The following is a 24591-nucleotide window of genomic DNA, read 5'->3' as shown; positions in this document are numbered from 1 at the left end:
AAAGAGAAGACAGCATGTGTTCCTATCTATGGCACCTCCTCCCTCACCAACACACACAGACTAACTAGCCATTCGTCTCATTGCTGTTTGTGGGAGCTTGCTGTGTACAAATTGGCTGTTGTGTTCCCAAAAATATAACAGCAGCGGCTGTTCAAAGTAATTTCTTGGCTGTGAAATGTTTCGGAATGCTTCCTTCAATGTTATTGGTGCTTTGGTGAAAGACACATTCACACTGTCCTGAGGGAACTTCTTGCTGTTCCTGTACTTACATTGTGGCATTATCACTGGGACAGCCACACAGACAGTGAAGAATAGCGGTAAAGACTTGGCATAAATGAGAGTTTTATTTTAACTCAAAGGTAATTGAACAGATAAAAAACACAGAATGAATCCTCTCTGAATGGCAGACTAAATCACAAGTGGATGGTGGAGAAGCAGACACAGTGACAGATCGGAGGAAATCAAAGAGTTTCTCACAGAACTTCCAGAGCTTCTCCTCGTTGCCGCGCCGATGGGCTCCTCTGAAGGTCAACCAAATCGGTTTGAAGTGCCATAGATAACTCGTCCAGCCTGGTCACATCGTTCATCTAAAGAGAGCAGAGATACTTTCGGAACAATGAAACACAAATATTCAGGACAGAGGCTGCAGGACCTAACCTAAAATCCCTCAACTCTTGCAAATTTCCTCTGCACCCTCTCAAGGATCCTCACATCCTTCATAAAGTGCGGTGACCAGAACTGAATGCAATACTCTGGTTGTGGCCTACTCAGTGCTTAATAAAAGTTTAGCATAACTGCCCTGCTTCATACCCAATACCTCTATTTGTGAAGCCTAAGTTCCCATAGGTTTTTCTACATTCCAGCATCAAAAGCTAGACAAGCTTCAATTCATCCTTCCCACCACCCCCCCGGCATCCCTGAAACATGCACACCACGCGTCCTCCAACGCCCCCCCTACCCCGACCCCCTCTTTGTCAGAGCCTGGACTGAAATGGAGAAATCAGAGATGGTTCTCCATTCAAAGAGTGTAAAGGGCTCGTACCCCAAATACAGACAGGCCATCAGACAGAGCGAATACTCACCCTTCCACAGCCTTCTGCTTTCAGCTGCATTTCGTTCCAGGCAGTGATCATTTTCTCCGAAGCTGGAAGGCAATGGTAATCGGGTCAGCACATATCGGAACAATTTGAAACAGTGTCTTGTTCACGTCCACAGTAAGTGATGGATTTCAACACCATTCCATTTAATAAGAGGTTGCACATGGAATATTGTCAAAAAACTTTATGAAAAACCGAGTAAACGATATCACAGGGAATAGCAGCATCCGGTAACCCTTAATGAGGCCAATTATGCTTCTCTTCAAAATCCAGGCTAGCCATGTGGTACAACGAGCCTCCCGCTGGGCCCTTGGATTGAAGGTAAATGTTCTTATTGTAAGACCTGGAAGTGTAACCATGAAACCTGTATTTAGTTAGTAGCCATTTCAGGATATCCCAAAGTGTCTCACAGTCAATAAAGTGCTTTTGAAGGGTAGGAAAGGTTACCAATTAATGTAGAAATAGTCTAAGGGTTGTGACAGAAAAATAACCTAGATAGATTGGAGAAGCTGGAACTGTTTTCCTTGGAGAAGAGAAGGCTGAGAGGAGATTTGATAGAGGTGTTCAAAAAATCATGAGGGGTCTGGGCAGAGAAGATAAGGAGACACTGTTCCTATTGGCAAAAAGATCGAGAACCAGAAGACACCGATTTAAGGTAATTGGCAAAAGAACCAGAGGCGGCAGCAGGGAAAACTTTTTTTTACACAGAGTAGCTCATATCTGGAATGCACTGCCTGAGGGTGTGGCGGAGGCTGATTCGATTCTGGCTTTCAAAAGAGAACTGGATATTTATCTGAAAAGGAAAAAAAGAATTTGCAGGGCTACCGGGAAAATGCTGAGCAGAGGGAGTAGATGAGGTGCTTTTGCAGAGAGACATTACAGAAATGATGAGCTGAATGGCTTTCTTCTGTCCTGTAATCGTTCTTTGACTTTATGAGGGTACTGGAGACATGCAGAGAAAGGGAGAAAAGGTTGATTTCAAGGGGCCCGACTGGAACCATTACAATGGCCTCTCTCTCCTCAGGGTCGGCTGACCTGCTGCGAGTTGCCAGCACTTTCTGCTCAGTGATATTTTGCAGATGTTGCCAACAGCAATTGTCATGTTGGCGTTGCAGGGCAAGACAGAGATTGAAATCAGCACTGGCTCTCGGGATTGGCAGCTCATCAACATTTCCTAGCTAAGGGTAACCTGGCTCTGCCCAATGACTGTCACCTGAATACTCACTGATCCCGAATGCCATCTGCTCACTGTATTTCTCCAGGTCAATCTGGATACTGACGCGAAAGAAATCCAACTTGGCTTTCAGCTGCTGGCATCTGGACAACATGGTGGTCTTGAGTTTGGACAGATTGCTGTTGTAGCGCAGTAAGCTCATCCTGGAGAGAAACAAAACATCAGTTCAAAGATCAACTCTCCCCAGGAGGTCTGGTGCACAAGATTATGACAGGTTTAGATAAGGTGGACAAAGAAAGTACAAGAACTGGGGGATGTTGATTTAAGGTTTTACACAAGATATGTAGGGGAGTGAATGTGAGGGAGAATGTTTTTCACAGCCAGTGCTAATGACCTGGAACTTTCTGCCTACGAGGGTGGTGGAAGTGGAGACAATCGATGATTTCAGAAGGAAATTGGATGGGCACTTGAGGGAAAGAAACTTGCAGGGCTACAGGGATAGAGCAGGGAAATGGAACATGAGATTGCTCCACAGAGATCCAACATGGATTCGATAGGCCGAATGTCCTCCTTCTGTGCTGTAACGAGGACAACAGCCAGTTTGTTAAGCCAAGGAGGGCAAAGGGCTAGGATCTGATGTGACTTATCCAATGATCCTGGGGAATAACAGTGGAGGCCCTAGACTTATATTTCAGGATTCTATCGAGTGTGAGTGTGTTCCAGAGACTGCAGAAATTGTCAAAATAAAACTCAATTTACAAAAAAAGAAAGACAAAGCTAATATGGGTAATTACAGGTCAGTTAATCTAATATCTTTGTGGGTGTCAGGGGACAATTGGATCAGGATTGGGCACAGCTGTGAAGTCCCCTGTGTCTCAATAGCCTGCCAGCATTCACTGCCCAGACTTCAACATGAAGGCTTGGATGACCAGAGCAGGGACTTCTGGTTGCAGCTGCAGTTATCAGTTTTTCCCAGCAGGTAGCAACATTGCCCAGTGAATTGCAACACAGGGCTGTCTATTCCTCCCTGCTTACCTCACCCTCTTCACCCTCCATGCCTACCCTCACCATCTTCACCCTCCACGTCTGCCCTCACCCTCCCTGCTTACCCACACCCTCTTCACCCTCCCTGACTACCCACACCTCACTTCCTACATCACCCTGTTAATCTAATATCTTTGTGGGTGTCAGGGGACAATTGGATAGGGATCGGGCACAGCTGTGAAGCCCCATGTGGTTCAATAGCCTGCCAGCATTCACTGCCCTGACTTGCACATGAAAGATGGATGACCAATTCAGGGATTTCTTGTCGCTTCTGCAGTTATCAGTTTTTCCCAGCAGGTAGCGACATTGCCCAGTGAATTGCAACAGAGGGCTGTCTATTCCTCCCTGCTTACCTCACCCTCCCTGCCTACCCTCAGCCTCCTTCTCCCTGCCTACCCTCAGCCTCTTCACCCTCCGTGCCTACCCTCAACCTCCTTCTCCCTGTCTATCCTCACCCTCTCTGCCTGTCTCACCCTCTTCACCCTCCCTGCCTGTCTCACTCTCTTCACCCTCCCTGCTACCCTCACCCTCCCTGCTACCTTCACCCTCCCTGCCTACCGTTACCCTCCCTGCCTACCGTCACCCTCCCTGCCTACCGTCACCCTCTTCACCCTCCCTGCCTACCTCACCCTCCCTGCCTACCCTCACCCTCTTCACCCTCCCTGCCTACCTCACCCTCCCCGCTTGCCCTCACCCTCTTCACCCTCCCTGCCTACCTCACCCTCCCCGCCTGCCCTCACCCTCTTCACCCTCCCTGCCTACCCTCACCGTCTACCCTCACCCTCTTCACCCTCCCTGCCTACCCTCACCCTCCCTGCCTACCCTCACCGTCTACCTTCACCCTCTTCACCCTCCCTGCCTACCCTCACCCTCTTCACCCTCCCTGCCTACCCTCACCGCCTACCCTCACCCTCTTCACCCTCCCTGCCTACCCTCACCGTCTACCCTCACCCTCTTCACCCTCCCTGCCTACCCTCACCGTCTACCCTCACCCTCTTCACCCTCCCGGCCTACCCTCACCCTCTTCACCCTCCCGGCCTACCCTCACCCTCTTCACCCTCCCTGCCTACCCTCACCCTCTTCACCCTCCCTGCCTACCCTCACCCTCTTCACCCTCCCTGCCTACCCTCACCCTCTTCACCCTCCCTGTCTACCCTCACCCTCTTCACCCTCCCTGTCTACCTCACCCTCCCCGCCTGCCCTCACCCTCTTCACCCTCCTACCCTCACCCTCAATCTCACTGCCTACCCTCACCCTCTTCACCCTCACCGCCTACCCTCACCCTCTTCACCCTCCTACCCTCACCCTCAATCTCACTGCCTACCTCACCCTCTTCACCCTTCCCTCCTACCCTCACCCTCACTGCCTACCCTCACCCTCTTCACCCTCCCTGCTACCCTCACCCTCTTCACCCTCCCCGCTACCCTCACTCTCCCTGCTACCCCCACTCTCACTGCCTACCCTCACCTTCCCAACTCTTCCTGCCCAGGCTGCCCTTCCAGGAGTCCTGGATTAAACTGGAGACACCTTGCCCTGAGCTTCTGGTGCAGCTGCCCTGAGAGCAAAGGACATCAGCCAGTTTATTAAGTGAAGGTGGTCAATGGGCCAGGACCTGATGGGTCTTGCCCAGTGATCCCAGGGGAGCTGTGTGAAGGGATAGCCGGAATGGTGGGGGGGGGGACAATGGTGAAGCTGTCAGCTCTCCCATTTCCTGACCCATATCCAGGCATCAATATTGGCCAAGGATAGGATTAGGTTCAGCTATGATGCACGCCACACAGTCCACTGCCTTGGCTCACATATGGAGCGCGGGTGAAGGGGCGGGAACTGTAGGGATGTCAGTGGCTTTGCGGCTGACCCCAACCAGACTCAGCACCCTCAGGAGAGGAAGCTAGAGAACTGAATGGGAATGGCAACTGCAGAAAGGCATTGAAACTCATGTCTAATTAATGTGCAAGTGCTAGTTAATTTCAATGAGCACAGCAAGCAGTTCAGCGATGGGCAGAGCCAGTACCCCCTTTCCCCACACTTACATGGCCGCCCGCTGACCTTGTTGCAGTCTAATGCAGTTCTCCTTCAGACTACGGATCACATGCCAACTCTGGCCCCAAGACCTCCGTAACTGGTGATAGGTCAGCAACTTCTTCGGGTCCTGAACTGTAAGCGAGAGACAGGGTAACAGCGTGAGTCACAGAGCTGGGAGAGCACTTAGCATTGCACTGAAATCCAGTTCCTTTTCATCACAATCCCTGCCCCTTAACCCAGACAGAAATAAAACACTGAGCAAAGCAAAGTCCAGTGACTTGGCAGACTAGGTACGCCAGTCAGATCTGATAGCTAGTGTGAAGTTCTCTTACTGGACTAGTAATCAAGAGAATGTGCCACTCTTACCCACACTAGGCCTACTCTGACCCCAGTGCCACACCAGTGTCTGTGGCATACAGCTGCCCTCTGACGCGTCCAACTAAATCACTCATCAAACCCGGGGTCCAAAAACGTACCTCACCACTTCAGGAAACTAGAGATGGGCAACAAGTGCCAGCCTTGCCAGTCTGTGCTGTTTTCTCCGAGGGGATGTTTGGGGATGGGTTAAACTTGCCCTAAGAGCACTCCCTCTCCTCCCCTGGGCTCGGAAAAGTCATGTGGAAGAGAGGCAGCTAATCGATATCCAGTGGCTCTGGGAGACTGGGGGGGAGGGGGGGTGGATGGGGGATTCAGCTCAGGCCCTGGGCAAGTTTCACTGAGCATTCCATGGTCGAATAGTTTCCTGGCATTGGTTATCTGGGCTCCCAGACGATGAGTGGCGACATGGAGGTGCTGGCAAGACAGTGGGGTCCGTGAGCAATGAGGGGCAGCTTCATGGGGAGAGCATGAAGTGGGGGGCCCGTGCCCGCACTTCACACCATCACCCCACCCTGTCCCAGTCTCCCAGGTCGGGATGGTGCCAGCTGCCCACAGGCCAGCGTTCGGGCTTGGCATCTCTGACAGGATTGAAACACGGGGCCTTACGGATAAAATTCACGGCGTCCGGCTGCTTCTGAACAGTGACCTGCCCATCATAGGTGCTTGTACTTCTGTCGAAGAGATAGATGATGGCCAACTCCAACTTCTTCCCTTCATTCTGCTGCAGAGAAATCACAGCAAACGGCAAATTACAAGCTTGCAGAGGCTGAAAGAAACCCACCTTCCAATTGTCCCGTACAATAACCACCTCCCGTTCACTGAGGGAGCCCGAGTTGCTGTGGCAACATACACTTTTACATGCGTGTTGTAGTCTGGAGCTATCTGCTTCAGATAGCGATAGGCGTTCTTTCCATCACATGGCTGACAAAGAATCTCTGCCGCTCTTAACGCCTCCATCGGTGTGTGTGTTGGAAGGATTTACAGGTTGATCCTCAACCTGTCTGGCTGCTTTACAAACACCCCTTCCTTAACCATCAAGTCCAGGGGTAGGACTTGAACCCAGAGCTTCTGGCTCAGAGGCAGGGATGTGAACCACGAGACCCCCCACCTCCCCCCGCCAGCAGTGAAGTACGGGACACCATGTATGATGCTGCGTGGCTGATACATTGTCCCACAGCCTCTATTCTAGCTTTCGCTCCTTGGATTCAGGCAGTGCCCTTACCCTGCTGTCTGGCACACACTGGATCACAGGCTTGCGAGGGTCCAGGGCGGTTCCCGTTTCCAGCAGCAGCTCCTGATTGAAGTCCTCGATGCCGGTGGCGGACTCGATCCACTGCTGCAGAGCCTGAACGCTGGCCTCCGGGGAGACGGGATACGTGTGGAGCAGTCCCGACTTCATATCCAGAATCTGCACATACTGCAGGAAACAGCAAGCACACCACGAGCCAGTGTCAGAATCTTGGCAGGAACGGAGTACATCAGCACCTTGACTCTCTCACTCCTGTTTTCAAACTTATTTTGGCATTGGCCTCCGACCTCAGCTACCACGCACAAAACTGGCCATGGTTCACACTCCTGACAATGGGGGGTCTAAAACAGGTGGGGGGGGGTGGGGAATGGACAATCCTGCATGACACAGACTCGTCCGTACACACTGCCCTTCCACATTCTGCTATTCCAGCACGTGTCTCGCTAGGGAGTGAGTGAGCAGTGCTATGTGGCTGGGGTTTTACCAGTGTGCACGCCAGGTGTGAAATCCCTCTGAGATTTCCAGGGCTGCTTTGCTCCTGACAGCCACCGCATGGCTCCTGTGGCCCAGGCCCAGCCTAGCCCAGCCCGACCTGACACAGCAATCAGTCTCAGTTCCTCAGCCACAGAGCACATTGTGGGGGCGGGGGGGGGGGTCCAAATTTGAAAAACAGCTGTCACTTCCTTTGAAGTTGTCGGAGTTAATCGTGTACATTCCAAAGCGCACCGCACCAGGATTCTGCACCAAGCGCAGAGTTTACACAGTAAAAATCTTCCGGCCTTCGGTCAGAGGCCAGATTTCAGGAAGATACTTTGCTCTTCTTTATTAATCAGCGGTCAGAATTTCGGAACAGAGGGGCAACAGTTGCCAATGACAGGGATGTGGCAAATTGCCACCAAGGCTGAGGACATTGCCAGAGGACAAGAAAACAAGGGGCAACAGGGATAAGCAGGAAGTGAGAGTAGGGACATGGAGTCCATGTTTACGGGGGAAAATGTGAAACGGAGAGGGTTCCTATTCATTCACTCACTCACTCTGATGCACGCCAGGAAGTGAGGGGTATTCGGTGACTCCCCCCTTAGAGAGGGATTGCAAAGCCTGCGTCTCCAATAATGCCACGCTGCAGAGGGTGCCAACACCCTCGCTTTTCATGGCTTCCTGCCACTCACCCACCTTCCTGTTAATGATATCATCCAGTGCCTTGAAACAGCCGTTTGGTCCGTGAACGGGGTCCGTGCCTCTCTCCTTTGAGTTCCACCGCAGCATCAACTGCAGCCATCTCTCCAAGGGACCTACTAATTCACTGTGGGAGAGAAAGAGTGACAAGTGTGAGAAATCGCAGCATGGCCTGTGCTCTTTATTCATTCTTCGAATGTGAGCATTCCACTGTGCTGTTAGGGAGGGAGGGAATTCCAGGATTTTGACCCAGCAACAACGAAGGAAAAGCGATATAGTTCCAAGTCCGGATGGTGCATGACTTGGAGGAGAACCTGCTACTGGTGTGTTCCCATTCATCTGTTGCCCTTGCCTTTCTAGGTGGTAGAGGTCACGGGTTTGGAAGGTTCTGTTGAAGGAGCCTTGGTGAATTGCTCCAGTGCATCTTGTAGATGGTACACACTGCTGCTACTGTGTGTCGGTGGTGGAGGGAGTGAATGTTTAACGTGTTGGATGGGATGTTGATCAAAGGGGCTGCTTTGTCCTGGATGGTATCAAGCTTCTTGAGTGTTGATGGATCTGCATTCATCCAGGCAAGTGAAGATTATTCCATCACACTCCTGGCTTGTGCCTTGTAGATGGACAGGCTTTGGGGAGTCAGGAGGTGAGTTACCCTCTGCAGAATTCCCAGCCTCTGACCTGCTCTTGTAGCCACAAATATCCCCAGCCCCAGCCCTCATATGGAGAACTGGGAGATGTAACTGTGATTCCCTCCATTCTGACACCAGTCTTCCTCTTTCAGCACTGGAGCCTTAGTTTGCCAGCTCCTCCTCCTGTCAGGTTTTCCCCTGTAAACATGTATTTCTTGTCCTTACTCTCACTTCCCACTTATCCCTGTTTCCCCTTGTTTTCCCACCTCTGACCTCCGGCACTGTCCACAGCCTTGGTAGCAATTTGCCACATCCTTGTCATCAGCAACTTTTGTCCCTCTGTTCCAAAGTCCCGAGCACTGGCATTTGGCTGAGCTCCCAATGCGGGGGTGAAGTGTCATGATCACAGAGCCCAGGGTTCCCAGGGTGACTGTAACCCAAGATTTGCTTTCTCTCAGATAAAAGCAAGAAACTGCGGATGCTGGAAATCCAGAACAAAAATAAAAATACCTGTAAAAACTCAGCAGGTCTGGCAGCATCTGCGGAGAGGAACACAGTTAACGTTTCAAGTCCGTATGACTCTTCACCAGAACTAAGGAAAAATAGAAGAGGTGAAATATAAGCTGGTTTAAGGGGGGAGTGGAACAGGTAGAGCTGGATAGAGGGCCAGTGATAGGTGGAGATAACCAAAAGATGTCATAGACAAAAGGACAAAGAGGTGTTGAAGGTGGTGATTTTATCTAAAGGAATGTGCTAATTAAGGGTAGAAAGCAGGACGAGCAAGGTACAGATAGCCCTAGTGTGGGTGGGGTGGGGGGAACACCTTCAGCCTGTCCGCAAGCATGACCCAGACCTCCCTGTTGCTTGCCATTTCAACACTCCACCCTGCTCTCATGCCCACATGTCCGTCCTTGGTCTGCTGCATTGTTCCAGTGAAGCTCAATGCAAACTGGAGGAACGGCACCTCATCTTCCGACTAGGCACTTTACAGCCTTCCGGACTGAATATTGAGTTCAACAATTTTAGATCATGAACTCTCTCCTCCATCCCCACCCCCTTTCCGATCCCCCTTTTTTCCAATAATTTATATAGATTTTTCTTTTCCCACCTATTTCCATTATTTTTAATGTATTTACATCCATTGTTTTATCTCTACCTTTTAGCCTATTTCAATTCCTTCTCCCCACCCCCACTAGGGCTATCTGTACCTTGCTCGTCCTGCTTTCTACCCTTAATTAGCACATTCCTTAGCTAATATCACCACCGTCAACACCTCTTTGTCCTTTTGTCTGTGACATCTTTTGGTTATCTCCACCTACCACTGGCCCTTTATCCAGCTCTACCTGTCCCACCCCCCACTTAGACCAGCTTATATTTCACCTCTTTTCTATTTTTCCTTAGTTCTGTTGAACAGTCATACGGACTCGAAACGTTAACTGTATTACTCTCCGCAGATGCTGTCAGACCTGCTGAGTTTTTCCAGTTATTTTTATTTTTGTTTTGCTTTCTCTCAGTCTGCTCCTGCTTCTCTGCTACCCACAAAAAAATAATCAAACTCTGACCTTTTGCTGAGGTTCTTTGGGTCCACTGCCTGTGGGACTGGGCAGGATGTGCATGGCGCAGACTCTGACCAGCCCCCCCTCCCCCACCCCAAACCCCAGCCCCCCAATTCTGAAAATGGCAATTGGGGTCTCAGTTCAAGTCCACATTAAAACGGGTCTTTCACCTGAATCAGACAGCACTTTGGACAACCTGTGGGTGGCCTTGATCTCCAGGAAAGGGCAGTGGAAATTGACCCCATGCACACTCCACCCTCTGCCCAAATGATCTGGATTCTGCCATATCAGGAGCGAGTCAGCAATCCACACCTGTTGAGGTTGTTGGGTTCTGGAAGCCGGTTGGAAAATTTCACCTCCATATTCATGTCTTCAAACACCATAATGTCCCAATCCCCTTTGTGCTTCACTTTACTGTGCCTGGCAGAAGAGAAAACCAGAGTGAGTGGGAACATAAAGGAAGTAAAACAACCGCAAACTCTCCCTAGCTCCAAAACTGCAGAATTCAATCTTGCAATGATTGAAAAGTGAATTCCTTGGATCCCGTGAGGCCACAATATCAGTTAAAACTCTTGGTTTGGTCCCACCCACTGTCTGGTGGGGTGCTATGCAGTGCACTGTTCCCTCTTGAGCAGATTGCTATTTGGTCCAGACGGTGAAGTTTGACATCTGTATTCTCTGATGTTTGTTATGGATTCGGAGGGCATGGGTTAGTTAGGACATTTCACTCTACCTGGTCCACACCTCCTGCAAACAGTTGATACCTGAGACAACAACTGGCATTTATATAGCATCTTTAATTTAGTAAAACGTCACAAGGCACTTTTATTCCTTTCTCTCTCTTCCTCACTTCTTCAAATTCTCTTACAGACAAACCTTCAATTAGCACTAACTAACAGAAAACAAATTAACCAAACCAACTCAACCAACCAGCTCAACCACCCAATAAAACCGATTTCAACCATTATCGGCAGTTACCACTGAATTACTGACATGTTACTAAACTCTCTCTCTCCAATCTCTTACTTATTTTGTGAAATAACCCTAGTAACCAATTATCACAGGGAGTGGTTGAAGTGAATAGTATAGATGTATTTAAGAGGAAACTAGACAAACATATGAGGGAGAAGGGAATAGAGGGTTAGGATGGCAGATTTAGATGAGGAAAGAAGGGAGGAGGCTCGAGTGGAGCAGAAGCACCAGCTTGGACTGGCTGGGCTGAATGGCCTGTTTCTGTGCTGGATATCCTATGGAATGCTGTGCTACTGACGATAATTCTAAGGCTGATAAACGGTTGTGAGCTCATGACTTTGTTATCTAACTTCTTCTTTGACAATATACAATAAAAAGTGAATTCATTTACTCCTGAGCCTGTGTCAATCCTGCTGGGAGTGGACTTGTGTGAGTGTGTCAATCGAATTGGTTGCTGTCAGACAGTTTGGTAATCCAAATTTAAGCATCATTAACCCCTAGGCATCAGCTGGATGATAAATCCCAGACAGTTACTTGATGAGGAGTTTAAAAAAAAAAGAAAGGCTTGCATTCATTAAGTGCTTTTCATGACTTCCAGACATCTCAAAGCACTTTAAAGCCAATGAAGTACTTTGGAGTGTAGTCACTGTTGCAATGCAGGAAAAATGTGCCAATTTGCACACAACAAACTCCCAAAGCGGCAATGTGATAACAACCGGATAACCTGTTTTTGTGACGTTGATTGAGGGATGAATATTGGCCAGAACACCAGGAATAATTTCTCCTCTTCAAAATAGTGCCATGGGGTCTTTTACATCCACTTGAGCAGGCAGATGGGACCTCGGTTTTACATCCCATCTGAAAGACGGAACCTCTGACAATGCAGCGCTCCCTCTGCACTACACTGAAATATCAGTCTTGATTTTTGCGCTGAAGTCCTAGAGTGGGACTTGAACCTGGAAACTGGTAACTCAGAGGCAAGAATGCTACCAACTGAGCCACACAAGGTTGACACATAAGGTTATGGATTTATCTAGTACCCTTGCTAACCAGGGTATTGGGCTTACAAGATTCTTGCTTGTTTATCTGCCAAGGCAACAGCATCAGAGGGAGTCTAAGGGGAGGCATCTGAGATAAATAGGGAAGAAACCTTGAGAGCCTCATCAGACATTCCTGAACCCAACTGTGTGGTGTCTGTGCAGAAGCTTCATGCTTTACAGAGGATTTGCATACCCTGTGATCTTTCCAATATGCCTTATCCTCCACATTCAGTCCCTCACACGCGTGCGACATTGATCTCTTGCACCTCTCAGTTTAAACTCAAATTCCCTGACACCTACCAGGCTACGGGTTGCCAGTTGGGTAGAAATGGCCGGATTCCAGTGATGCATTCAAAGGTGAGCGTTCCCAAACTCCAGTAATCCACTGTCACTGTGTACTTCTTCTGTTCCAGGAGCTCTGGAGCCTGTAAGCAGTCAATGCTACACTTTAGCACAGGACTGACACCATCAGTGGGGAAACCAACTGAATGACAGCACCTTCCAAACCCACGGCCTCTACCACCTAGAAGGACAAGGGCAGCAAGTTCAGGGCACCGCCACCACTTGCAAGTTCCCCTCCAAGTCATACACCATCCTGGCCAGGAACTATGTCGCTGCTCCTTCACTGTCGCTGGGTCAAAATCCTGGACCTTCCTTCCTAACAGAGCTGTGGGTGTACCTACACCACATGGGCTGCAGCGATTCAAGAAGCTGGCTCATCACCATCTTCTCAAGGTCAATTAGGGATGGACAATAAATGCTGGCCTAGCCAGTGACACCCTCATCCCAAGGATGAATACAAAAATAAAATGGACCAATTTCTTCCTCTACGTTCAGTGTGCAATCCATGAATTCCCACCCCCTCCCTCACAGACTGATTGACCAACAAAAATGGGTCTTTTGCACAGAATGTCCAGGATACAGGCCATTTGGCCAAAATTGTCTGTGCTGCTATTTGTGCTCCACAGGAGCCTCCTCCCACCCCTCTTCAATCACCCCATCAGCATTTTATTCCAATCAAAGATCATTCAGTTTGGTTCAATGCCAGGCAGCAGTTCCTGCCTGGGAAAAGTTCACTCGGACATTCCACCTCTTCCAATGCTTTAGTAAAAGGGGGCTCGATGGCAGGTAAGAACGCTATGAAGCAGCTCTTACCAGGTATTGTAAAGTCCCGACGAAAGAGGTGCACAGGCTGCTCTGATCCAGCTCCTTGGCGTAGCCCAGGTCAATGATTTTGTGGATTAACTGGGTTGGAAACAAAACACAACAAAAACTTTCAATACACAGACACTAAGGAGCAATCTGTGTGTCATGTTAAATGGTGGAATTTAACTTTGGACTGGGGTTCCTGAGGGAAAGCGGATATAGAATATATCCCATTAAAAAAGAAAACTCCTGGTGGTTTCAGGATGCCAGCAATAAAGAATGTAATACCTCACATTTATCCATGTTGAATTTCATTTGCCAATTATAAGCCCAATCTTGCTCATATCCTCTAATTTGTTGCAGTCCTCCTCACTATTAACTATTCCCTCCCAATTTGGTGTCAACCGCCTATTTAGAAACTGTGCTTTTGATTCCAAAATCGACACAAGTCTTATATATAAATTTTGAACAGTGGTCTCAGCACTGGTCCCTGTAGAACACCACTTTCCACCTTCTGTCACTCTGAATAACTGCCCTTTACCCCTACCCTCTGTTTTCTGTCTTGAAGCCAGCTCACTCTCCATTCTGCTACTTGTTTTATCATTCTCTGGCCTTATTCATTACTATTATGCGGTACCTTATCAAAGACCTTTTGCAGGTCTGGATAAATTACATCTAATGCATTACCCTTATCTACTCTCCCCATTACCTCTTCAAAGAATACAATGGGATTGGTCAAGCAAGACTCGAAGGACCACATGATCAGGGCACTGAGGGTGGTAGGGCATTGAGCGCAGGCAAAAACTGGGCTTTGATCAAGTAAGAGGTTGTGCCAGGAATTGCTCAGGAAGGCTGTGAAAATGTCATTCAAGAAAATTGAGTCAGGAGGTCAGAAAACTGTGGATAAAGGATTGGCAATAGAGATTAACTGAATGATCTTGTGTGCTTATCAAGGATGTGCGTCTTTCAGCCAATGAATGTCACAGATTACCAAAACCCACACTGGAATATTTTATTTATGGCTTTACTCCTGAGAGCTGTGTGAAGAAGGAAGCAGCTTTCACTGTTCCAACCGTGCTAAACAACTGATAAAATGTAAATGTCAGCTCTGAGTCGTAAAGACAAGAAACACAATAAGCTTCTTCCAAAAACAAATTCAGCAGTCACACATCACTTTCTCAGCAGACGGAATACTTGCCCCAAAGGCTGAAGTTATGGATTTAACCCTCTGACCACTGGTGCTCAAATGGTTGGAGCTCATGCAGTTGTTTGTAAATGAAGGGAAACATCCTCCAGATGTGTATTCAGGTACTAGAGGCTATGTCATCAGTTCACAGCTGTCAGCCTTGGCCATTAGGTGCTCTTACCTTTGGGTTAGGAAGTTGTGGGTTCAGGTCCCACACCAGAAACTTGAGCACATAATCTAGGCTGACACTCCCAGTGCAGTACCTAGAGAGTGCTGCACTGTCAGAGGTGATGCCTTTCAGATGAAAAGTCAAAGCTCGGCCCTGTTTGCTCTTTCAGATCTATGTAAAAGATCCCACGGCCTAGCAAGGAGCAAAAAATTAAAGAGACATTGGTGAGTTACGCGAGTGGGCAACTGTAGCAGATGGGTTTCAATGAAGCTGAGCATGAGATTATCCAGGTTGTACCAAAAAAAGGAATAGATTCAAGTGTTTTTTTTTTAAAATGGTGAAGAGCCAGAAACAGTGAAGGACCAGAGAGATTTAGGGGTTGATGTACACAGATCACTAAAATGTAGTGGTCAGGTACAGAAAATAATTAAGGAGGTTAGTGAGCCATTAATCTTTGGGGGATTGGGGCAAATATTTGAATGGGAGCAAATGTTGCAGGAAAGAGCAAATGAGAGCAGGACTTAACTGGATAGCCCTTTCAAAGAGCCAACAGAGACACAATGGGCCAAATGGCCTCCTACTGTGCTTATCATGTTATGATCTATGAACTAGCGGGCTAGAATATAAAGGGAAGTTTTGCTACAACTGCACAAAGCCTTGGCTAGACCACATCTGGAGTACTGTGTACAGTTCCAGGCACTGCACTTTACTGGCCTTGAGTATTGCTGAATAAAAAGAGACATGTTGTCGAAGCTTAGCTTGGACTCATCAAGACTCATCGCAGGAATATCAAATCTCAAAGGGAACAATAATTTATACAGGTCTTAGAAGGAGTGCAGCACAGATTTATCAGAATGTTCCCAGGGCTTCAAGAGTTAGATTATGAGGAGAGATTGCATTAACTATTATCACATTCTGCTTTCCGACCTTAATGCCACCATCAGCACCTCCTTTAGCCAGTACCACTACCATTAACACCCCTTTGTCCTTTTGTTCATGACATCTTTGGCAATCCCTCCTTTGCCCCCACCTATCACTGGCCTTCTATCCAGCTTCACCTGCTCCACCACCCTGTTAGACCTGAGTTTTTCCAGCATTTTCTGTTTTTGTTACATTAACTAGGGTAGGTAGGTAGGTTTCTAAATGAATACTTTGTGTCGGTGTTCACAAGTGAGAGGGACGATGTGGGTATGGAAATCAGGCAGAAGGACTGTGATATAATTGAAGAAATTAGCATAGAGAGGGAGGAAGTTCTAAGTGGTCTGGCAGGCTTAAAAGTAGATAAATCTCCACGCCCGGATGAAATGCATCCCAGGCTGTTGAGTGAGGCAAGGGAGGAGATAGCAGGGGCGCTGACAATAATTTTCAATACCTCTCTGGCCACAGGAGAGGTGCCAGATGACTGGGGGACAGCCAATGTGGTACCGTTATTCAAGTAGGGAAGAAGGGATAAACCAGGGAACTACAGGCCAGTCAGTCTAACCTCAGTGGTGGGGAAACTATTGGAAGCAATTCTGAGGGACAGAATTAATCTGCACTTGGAGAGGCAGGGATTAATCGACAGTCAGCATGGTTTTGTTAAGGGGAGATCATGTCTGACCAATTTGATTGAATTTTTCGAAGAGGTGACCAGGTGTGTAGATGAGGGCAATGCATTTGACGTAGTCTACTTGGACTTCAGCAAGGCTTTTGATAAGGTCCCGCATGGGAGACCGATAACGAAGGTAAGAGCCCATGGGATCCAAGGCAATTTGGCAAATTGGATCCAGAATTGGCTGAGTGGCAGGAAGCCGAGGGTGATAGTCGAAGGGTATTTTTGTGACTGGATGCCTGTATCCAGTGGGGTTCCACAGGGATCGGTGTTGAGTCCTTTGCTGTTTGTGGTATAGATAAACGATTTAGACTTGAATGTAGGAGGGTTGATCAGTAAGTTCGCGGATGACACGAAAATTGGTGGGGTTGTAAATAGTGAGGAGGATAGCCTTAGATTACAGGAGGATGTAGACGGGCTGGTCAGATGGACTGATCAGTGGCAAATGGAATTTAATCCGGATAGGTGTCCGGTGATTACCCTGGGCAGGACAAACAAGGCACGGGAATACATGATGAATGGTAAGACCCTGGGAAGTACCGAGGATCCAAGGGACCTTGGTATGCATGTCCACCGGTCCCTTAACCACCTTATCTGCCTGTCCTGCTATTTTAAGAAGGCATATGGGATTCTTGCCATTATTAGCCGAGGCATAGAATATAAGAGCAGGGAGGTTATGCTGGAACTGTATAAAACACTACAGTATTGCGTGCAGTTCTGGAATCCGCATTATAGGAAGGATGTGATTATACTAGAGAGAGTGCAGAGGAGATTTGCCAGGATGTTGCCTGGGCTGGAGAGTTTTAGTTATGAGGAGAGATTGGATAGACCAGAGAAGATTGAGGGGGGACATGATTGAGGTGTATAAAATTATGAAGGACAAAGATAGGGTAGACAGGAAGGAACTTTTCCCTTAGGTGGAGAGATCAATAACCGGGGGGCATAGATTTAAGATAAGGGGCAGGAGGTTTAGAGGGGATGTGAGGAAGAATTTTTTCATCCAGAGGGTGGTGGGAATCTGGAACTCACTCCCTGAAAGGATGGTAGAGGCATTAACCCTCATAACATTTAAGAAGTATTTGGATGTGCACTTGTGATGCCATGGCATACCAAGGCTATGGGCCTAGTGCTGGAAAACGGGATTAGAATAGTTAGGTACTTGTTTGACCGGCGCAGACTCAATGGGCCGAAAGGTCTTTTTCTGTGCAGTAGACCTCTATGACTCTAAGATTGTATTCCCTGGAATATAGAAGGGCTAAAAGAAAATCTGACTGAGGTTTTAAGGGTTTTGAAAGGGAATGTTCGGGTGGATTGATAGGCTAGCGGGCGAATCTAGGACAAGGGGCATAATCTTAAAATCAGAGCCAGGCCATTCAGGAGAGAAGTTAGGAAACATTTCTTTTTGCGAAGGTGGTAGAAGTGTGGAGCTCTGTCTCCCAAAAAGCAGCAGATACTAGCTCCATTAATCATTTTTAATCTAAGATAGGTCTTTTACAAACCAAAAGAAATGAAGCCCAGTTGGGCGAATGGAGTTAGGATACAGATCAGCCCTGATCTCATCGAATGGCAGAAGGGGGTCAAGGGGCTGAATGACCCCCTCCTGTCCCTCACAGTAAAAGGTTGAAAGAACAGTACAAAGAATCACCGCCACCTTCCTTTACTGAAAATCATGATACTTCTACAGAGAAGAATGGGAATGAAGTTCCTTGTGTGTATGGTGGCACAATGGTTAAATTACTCAATCAGTAATCTAGAGGCCTGGACTAATAATTCAGAGAATGTGGGCTGAAATCCCAGTTTGAGAATGAGAGTTCGGTTTAAAAATTCAGGCAGCTAAAAAAAAAAGTGACCGTGAAGCTGTCAGATTGCAAAAATCCAACAGGTTCACTGATGTCCTTTCGAGAAGGAAATGTACCAATCTTACCCGGTCTGGCCTACATTGAGATTCCAGATCCACAAAAACGTGGCTGAGGCTGAACTGCCCTCTGAAATGGATCAGCAAGGCGGCAATGTCTCACCACCACCTTCTCAGGCCAACTAAGGATGGGCAAGAAGTACCAGTGATGCCCATAAATGCATTTACAACAGCAGAACCAAACTGGAAACTGCTACAGCAGGTTTTGTGCAATATTTAATGACGCCGTGTCCCGAGCCAGCCTAGCATCACTCACCCGCTGTTCACCTTGCTGTAGGACAATATTCTCTGGCTTCAGATCACGATGGATGATTCTGTTTTCGTGCAGGTACCTGAGGGCAGAGGCTAAAACACAAAGACTCCCAACAGTCAGATCAGCCATCACTCCAGCTTGCACACACCATCGCAAACACAACCGTCATTACAGTGTTGAAATCAAGGCTCTTCGCACCACCGCTTACTCAAGCTCATTGCATGCAGGATCTCAAACTTCACACCTTAGCTGTTCCTTCCTCCTTTGGAATGGTACAGGCAGCCATTCGGATCATCAAGTCTTTCAAAGGGCAATCCTGTTAGGGGTATGTTCTTTTCCCATTACCCCTGCAATTATTCTGCCCTTCGAGTTTTGATCAGGGCTACAGTTGAGTCTGTAAGGGTTGTTCATCATGCTGTTCCCTGAATCCTGTGCCTGAACACCAAGATCAAGTCTCAGCACCATGGGATATCTAGAAATTAGTGGGAGCTGGGATGGAAAATCTATGTGTGGCTCACGCAATAAGGCAAAAGGCTTGGACTCTCCTGATTTTTAAAAAATTCATTCACGCGATGAGTGTCACTGGCTAGGCCAGCATTTATTGCCCATTCCTAATTGCCCTTGAGAAGGTGGTTGTGAGCTGCCTCCTTGATCTGCTGCAGTCCACATCCACAGCCGCTTGAAGCCTGTAATTCACAACAGTTACAAACTCCCTGATTGACCTTGTCATTCCCATAACTGGGGCATTTGTCTTTTTTTGTCTTTCCCTTCCCACCTCCTTCGCCTCTCATTCCCGCTGCCTAACTCTGTCACCTCTTCCAGCCCCACAGCTCTCCAAGATCTTTACGCTCCTCCAATTCTGGCCTCTTTGCATTCTTGATTTTAATCGTTGCACCACTGGCGGCCGTGCCTTCAAGTTGCTGAAGCCTTAAGCTTAGCAATTCCCTCCTTAGACTGCCCTGCTTCTCTCTTCTCCTTTTAAGACCCTCCCTAAAACCCAGCTCTTTGGTCATGCTTTTGGTCCCCTTATGTGGATCAGCTTCAAAGTTTGTTTGATAATCATGCCTGTGAAACACCTTGGCATTCTGCTACGTTAAAGGCACTATAATAAGTGCAAGTTGTTGTTGTTGGTTCCTACCCTGGTGTGGGGAGATGGTAAGGGAAGGGAAAGAGAGAGAGATCAAGCTATGGTGGTCTTTAGGAATGGGTACCCCCAGGCACCGAGATTGGAAAAGCAGCAGGGGGAGTGGAAAAGGGTGGCGCCGCACACCAGAATCTGGAGACCAGTGTCCCGGGGGGGCACAAAAGAAAACACGTCAAACCAAATTTACCCCGGTCAGTCTCTGGAATGAAGCGAGGGTCGGTGAGGAACCAGTAGCCAGGTCTTGGAAAAGGTTACTTGCCTGCAATGAAATCGGGGCTGTTTTCCTTGGAGCAGAGAAGGTTGGGAGGAGATTTGATAGAGGTGTTCAAAATCATGAGGTGTCTGGACAGAGTAGATAGGGAGGGAATGTTCCCATTGGTGAAAAGATCAAGAACCAAAGCACACCGAATTAAAACGATAGGCAAAAAAAGCAATGGTGACATGAGGAAAAACATTCTTACACAGCGAGTGGGTAGGATCTGGGACGCACTGCCTGAGAATGCGGTGGAGGCAGGTTCAATCGGGGCTTTAAAAATGGAATTGGATCATTATCTGACAAGGAAAATATTAGTAGGGTTAATGGGGAAAGGGAATGAGGGGGATTAGCGGAGATGCTTGTGCAGAGAGCCAGCATGGACATGATGGGCCGAATGGCCTCATTCAGTGCTGTAACCATTCTATGATTCTCTTCCATGGATGGACGTTATCCCTGGCAGAATATGGTTGGGGAGAACACAGACATGGGAGAAAAATAAATTTTGCACAATGTTCTCAGTCAATAATGGTAAATAACAAACTGGTAAAGGGATGAAGAAAGAGGTTGAAAACAGGAATGTGAGTGGCAGCGCATTTAGCTTGACATAAAACCAGTTGCTTGGCTGATAATCAGCATCAGTGAGTAAGAGTGAGCGTTAACGTGAGTTTCGCAGTCCCCGATACTCTCTTGCAGGAAGAAGGAAATGAGACGACAGTCACAACCTCCTTCCTCCCATTAATAATTCTCCCCTGTGCCTCCACTCTCCTGCAATTAGAATCAAATTCACATCTCTTGACATATGAGCCACTGCTTGACTGACTGAGAGGAAACCAAGTCAACGGATAAATTCAGTATCAGGGAACGAGGGCAGCACTGATCCAATTAACACAAGCTGGCATCAGGAAAAAGGGACAATGAGGTGAACAGTCACTTCTAAAGGTTACGCTGGATGATATCACAGGCAACCAAGGGAGAGGAAGGGAGGGCTGTTAGTGTGGGGTGTGATCGTTAGAGTGTCTGTACAGAAGCCCACGCCATGACCGCTGGGCTGAGCTGGCAACATCCAGGAAACGTAAGATTCAGCAAAGTGAGTAGTACGTTTAAATTAAGATACAAACAGGGGGCCCCCCCCAGCACCTCGCAGTGACAAGGGAGCCAACAGCTCAATATTATATCTTACCTTCTTGGATCAGGCAGCCTACGACTGGTGTGGCATAGGAACAGGAGGAGGCCATTTGGCCCCTTGAGCCTGTGCTGCTATTCAATAAGATTATGACTGATCTGTATCTTAACTCTATTTATCCGTCTTTGTTCCCTGATCCTTAATTTCCTTACCTAACAAAAATCCATCAATCTCAATTTTGTAATTTTCAATTGACCCCTAACCTCAGCAGCATTTTAAGGGCCGAGTTCCAGATTTCCACCGCTCTTTTTGAGAGGAAATACTTCCTGATTCATCAATGAACAGCCTAGCTCTAATTTTAAGTTAATGCCCTCTTGCACTGGACTCATCCACATGGAGGGAAACTATTTCCTATCTACATTATTGAAGGGTTGTAGAGATAAGCCAGGGAACTACAGGCCAGTGAGTCTCACGTCAGTGATAGGGAAACTATTGGAGAAAATTCTGAAGGCGAGAATCTATCTCCACTTGGAGAGGCAAGGTTTGATCAGGGATAGTCAGTATGGCTTTGGCAGAGGGAGGTCATGCCTAACAAATTTGATTGAATTTTTTGAGGAGGTGACCAGGTGTGTAGATGAGGGTAGTGCAGTTGATGTAGTTTATATGGATTTTAGCAAAGCCTTTGACAAGGTCCCACATGGGAGACTTATAAAGAAGGCAAATGCATATGGGATACAGGGTAATTTGATAAGGTGGATTCAAAATTGGCTTAGTTGTAGGAGGCAGAGGGTGATGACAGAAGGATGCTTTAGTGACTGGAAGCCAGTGTCCAGACCACAGGGTTGGTCCCCTATTATTTGTCATTTATATAAATGACATAGATGACTATGTGGGAGGTAGGATTAGTAAGTTTGCGAATGACACAAAGATTGGCCGGGTGGTTAACAGTGAGGTTGAGAGTCTTGGGCTACAGGAAGATATAGACGGGATGGTCAAATGGACAGATAAGTGCCAGATGGAATTTAACCCTGAACAGTGTGAGGTGATATACTTTGGAAGGAGTAATTTGACAAGGAAGTATTCAATGAATGGCATGACACTAGGAAGTTCCGAGGAACAAAGGGACCTTGGCATGTGTGTCCATAGATCTCTGAAGGTGGAGGGGAATGTTAGTGGGGTGGTGAAAAAGGCATATCAGACACTTGCCTTTATCAATCGAGGCATAGATTACAAAAGTAGGGAGGTCATGTTAGAGTTGTATAGAACCTTGGTGAGGCCACAGCTGGAGTACTGTGTGCAGTTCTGGTCGCCATATTATAGGGAGGATGTGATTGCACTGGAGGGAGTGCAGAGGAGATTCACCAGGATGTTGCCCGGGATGAAACATTTAAGTTATGAAGAGAGGTTGGATATATTTGGGTTGTTTTTGTTGGAGCAGAGAAGACTGAGGGACGACCTGATCGAGGTGTACAAGGTTATGAGGGGCATGGACAGGGTGGATAGGGAGCAGCTGTTCCCCTTAGTTGAAGGGTCAGTCACAAGGGGACATAAGTTCAAGGTGAGGGACAGGAGGTTTAGGGGGGATGTGAGGAAAAACTTTTTTACCCAGGAGGTGGTGACGGTCTGGAATGCACTGCCTGGGAGGGTGGTGGAGGCGGGTTGCCTCACATCCTTTAACATTCAAGGCTATAGGCCAAGTGCTGGTAAATGGGATTAAGTAGGTAGGTCAGGTGTTTCTCATGTGTCGGTGCAGACTCAAAGGGCTGAAGGGCCTCTTCTGCACTGTGAGATTTTGTGGATCCTTCAATCTTTTGAAACACTTCAATTAGATCACCCGTAATCCATACTCGAGGGAATACAAGCCACTTGCCCGTGCAACTTGGTGTGATATTTTAATCCCTTTAGCTTTGATATCAAGCTCTATAGATGATGCCTTCTTGAGATTAGTCAACAGTTGGGATAATGCAGAACCATCAACAATCTTTGTAACTCCTTGCTAAGAGTGCAAGGACACATCTCAAGGACACCTGCTGTACTCACCAATGTCTGTGAGCAGGGTTAGCACCGGACTCTCACGCATCCCACAACAGTTGTCAAATTTATTCAGGAACTAGGATAATAACAGAGGAAGTAAAGTTAGAGAGTGTGAATAGTGCACAGAACAATGGGAAGCAAAGCTGCTCCTGACTAGTTGAGGGCCAGAGCAGCCTAGCTGCAATAAGGCTCAAGATGGTCAAAAAGTCATCAGGAACTGACTTGCTCGAGGAAGGTTCCAAATTAAGCAAGAATCAAAATTACACACATCAAAGACACTGAACAAAACAGTCATATCAAAGGACAGGGTTGAGTGCACTCAAATTCACAGCTCACATTCCCACTGTTATCACGAAGGCAGCCCACATACATGAATGAAATCACACTAATAACAATGAAATCTCTGTGTAAATATGCTATCCAGCCTCCGCAGTAGCACCATGGCTCACATCTGATTGGAAACCCATTCTCCTTTCATCCCCCGCCTTGGACAGATCTGACTGCCATTTCCAATCTGGCTCACTTTTGGCAAAGTCCAATGACCTACCCATCAGCACGCACTTTTTCCACTCTCTCATTTTTCCCATGCTCACCACACCAGGAAAATTAGTGCTGGGGAAATTCCACTGGCCTTGCCAAACACTGACCTAGCCCAAAGCTTCTTTCCTCAGTGTCATGTCCCGTCCACTTCAATCAGAGAAAGGAGACCGGGGCTGGGGAGTGAGAGAGGCAGACAGTGAAGTCAAGAGATGGTGGCAAAAAGGACAGAGAAAGAAAGGGAAAAGGATGGAAGGGATGGAGGGAGGGAGGAAGAAAGTGATGAACTGAGGAAGAGAGGGAGAGAAAGCAGAAATGAGAGGGCGGAAGGGAGTGAGCAACAGAGAAAGAGAGGGAAGGAAGGAGGCAAAGGGAGAGAAGAAAAGAGGAAAAGAGTGAGGAACAGAGCAAGAGAGGCAAGGGAAGGAAGGAAAGAAAGAGAAGGAGCGATGATGAGAGAGGGAGAGAGAAAGGAGGGAAAGGAGAGAGGTGAAGGAGGGAGGAAGAGAGCGTTGGGACAGAAAAAGATAGGAAATGAAGGAGAGAAGGAGGGATGGAGAAAGAGAGGAAAGGAGAAGCATACGGAGAGGAGAAATGAAAGGAGGAAAGAAATCGGACCACAGACCTGCCAACTCACCTCATTGGTTAGAGTAACATGATGAGCGTTAGCAGCACTTGTCAAACACAGAGTGGCCCCAACTGGAGTTGAATACTAACCTTGCGAAGATCTCCTCCTTCACAATATTCCATTCCCAACAGGGGCAGATCATTGAGAGCAAGTTTCTGCATTCCCTCGGGAACATCTCGCGCTGCTACCACATTGACATGGTTCAACCTGGGGTAAAATTAAAAAGGAGTTAACCCAATCTGCAAATAGACCTACAAACTCAAACTCCA

The 24591-nt window shown here is 47.7% G+C and overlaps 1 protein-coding gene across 13 annotated transcripts in view; it reads right to left on the bottom strand.

Annotated features, from left to right (window-relative positions):
* The window catches only part of ikbkb (inhibitor of nuclear factor kappa B kinase subunit beta), a 505718-nt gene that overhangs the window by 8294 nt on the left and 472833 nt on the right, over positions 1 to 24591 (bottom strand). For 10 of the 13 annotated variants that reach the window (XM_078565689.1, XM_078565690.1, XM_078565696.1 and 7 more), the window contains 13 exons: positions 24412 to 24529; positions 23164 to 23233; positions 18604 to 18692; positions 13496 to 13585; positions 12641 to 12765; positions 10641 to 10748; positions 8141 to 8270; positions 6941 to 7135; positions 6325 to 6439; positions 5349 to 5472; positions 2311 to 2474; positions 1083 to 1144; positions 478 to 587 (listed from right to left, as the gene is read on the bottom strand). In XM_078565689.1, coding sequence (XP_078421815.1) covers positions 478 to 587; positions 1083 to 1144; positions 2311 to 2474; positions 5349 to 5472; positions 6325 to 6439; positions 6941 to 7135; positions 8141 to 8270; positions 10641 to 10748; positions 12641 to 12765; positions 13496 to 13585; positions 18604 to 18692; positions 23164 to 23233; positions 24412 to 24529 — 1500 coding nt within the window. The remainder of the gene's footprint in view (positions 1 to 477; positions 588 to 1082; positions 1145 to 2310; positions 2475 to 5348; positions 5473 to 6324; positions 6440 to 6940; positions 7136 to 8140; positions 8271 to 10640; positions 10749 to 12640; positions 12766 to 13495; positions 13586 to 18603; positions 18693 to 23163; positions 23234 to 24411; positions 24530 to 24591) is intronic. The other 3 variants (XM_078565694.1, XM_078565688.1, XM_078565695.1) reach the window with 2 other exon arrangements.

The sequence above is a fragment of the Cetorhinus maximus genome, chromosome 20, assembly GCF_964194155.1.
Source record: "Cetorhinus maximus chromosome 20, sCetMax3.hap1.1, whole genome shotgun sequence".
NCBI lineage: Eukaryota > Metazoa > Chordata > Chondrichthyes > Lamniformes > Cetorhinidae > Cetorhinus > Cetorhinus maximus.
Note: the sequence above shows the minus strand (reverse complement) of the source record. Positions and strands in the feature narration are given on the sequence as shown.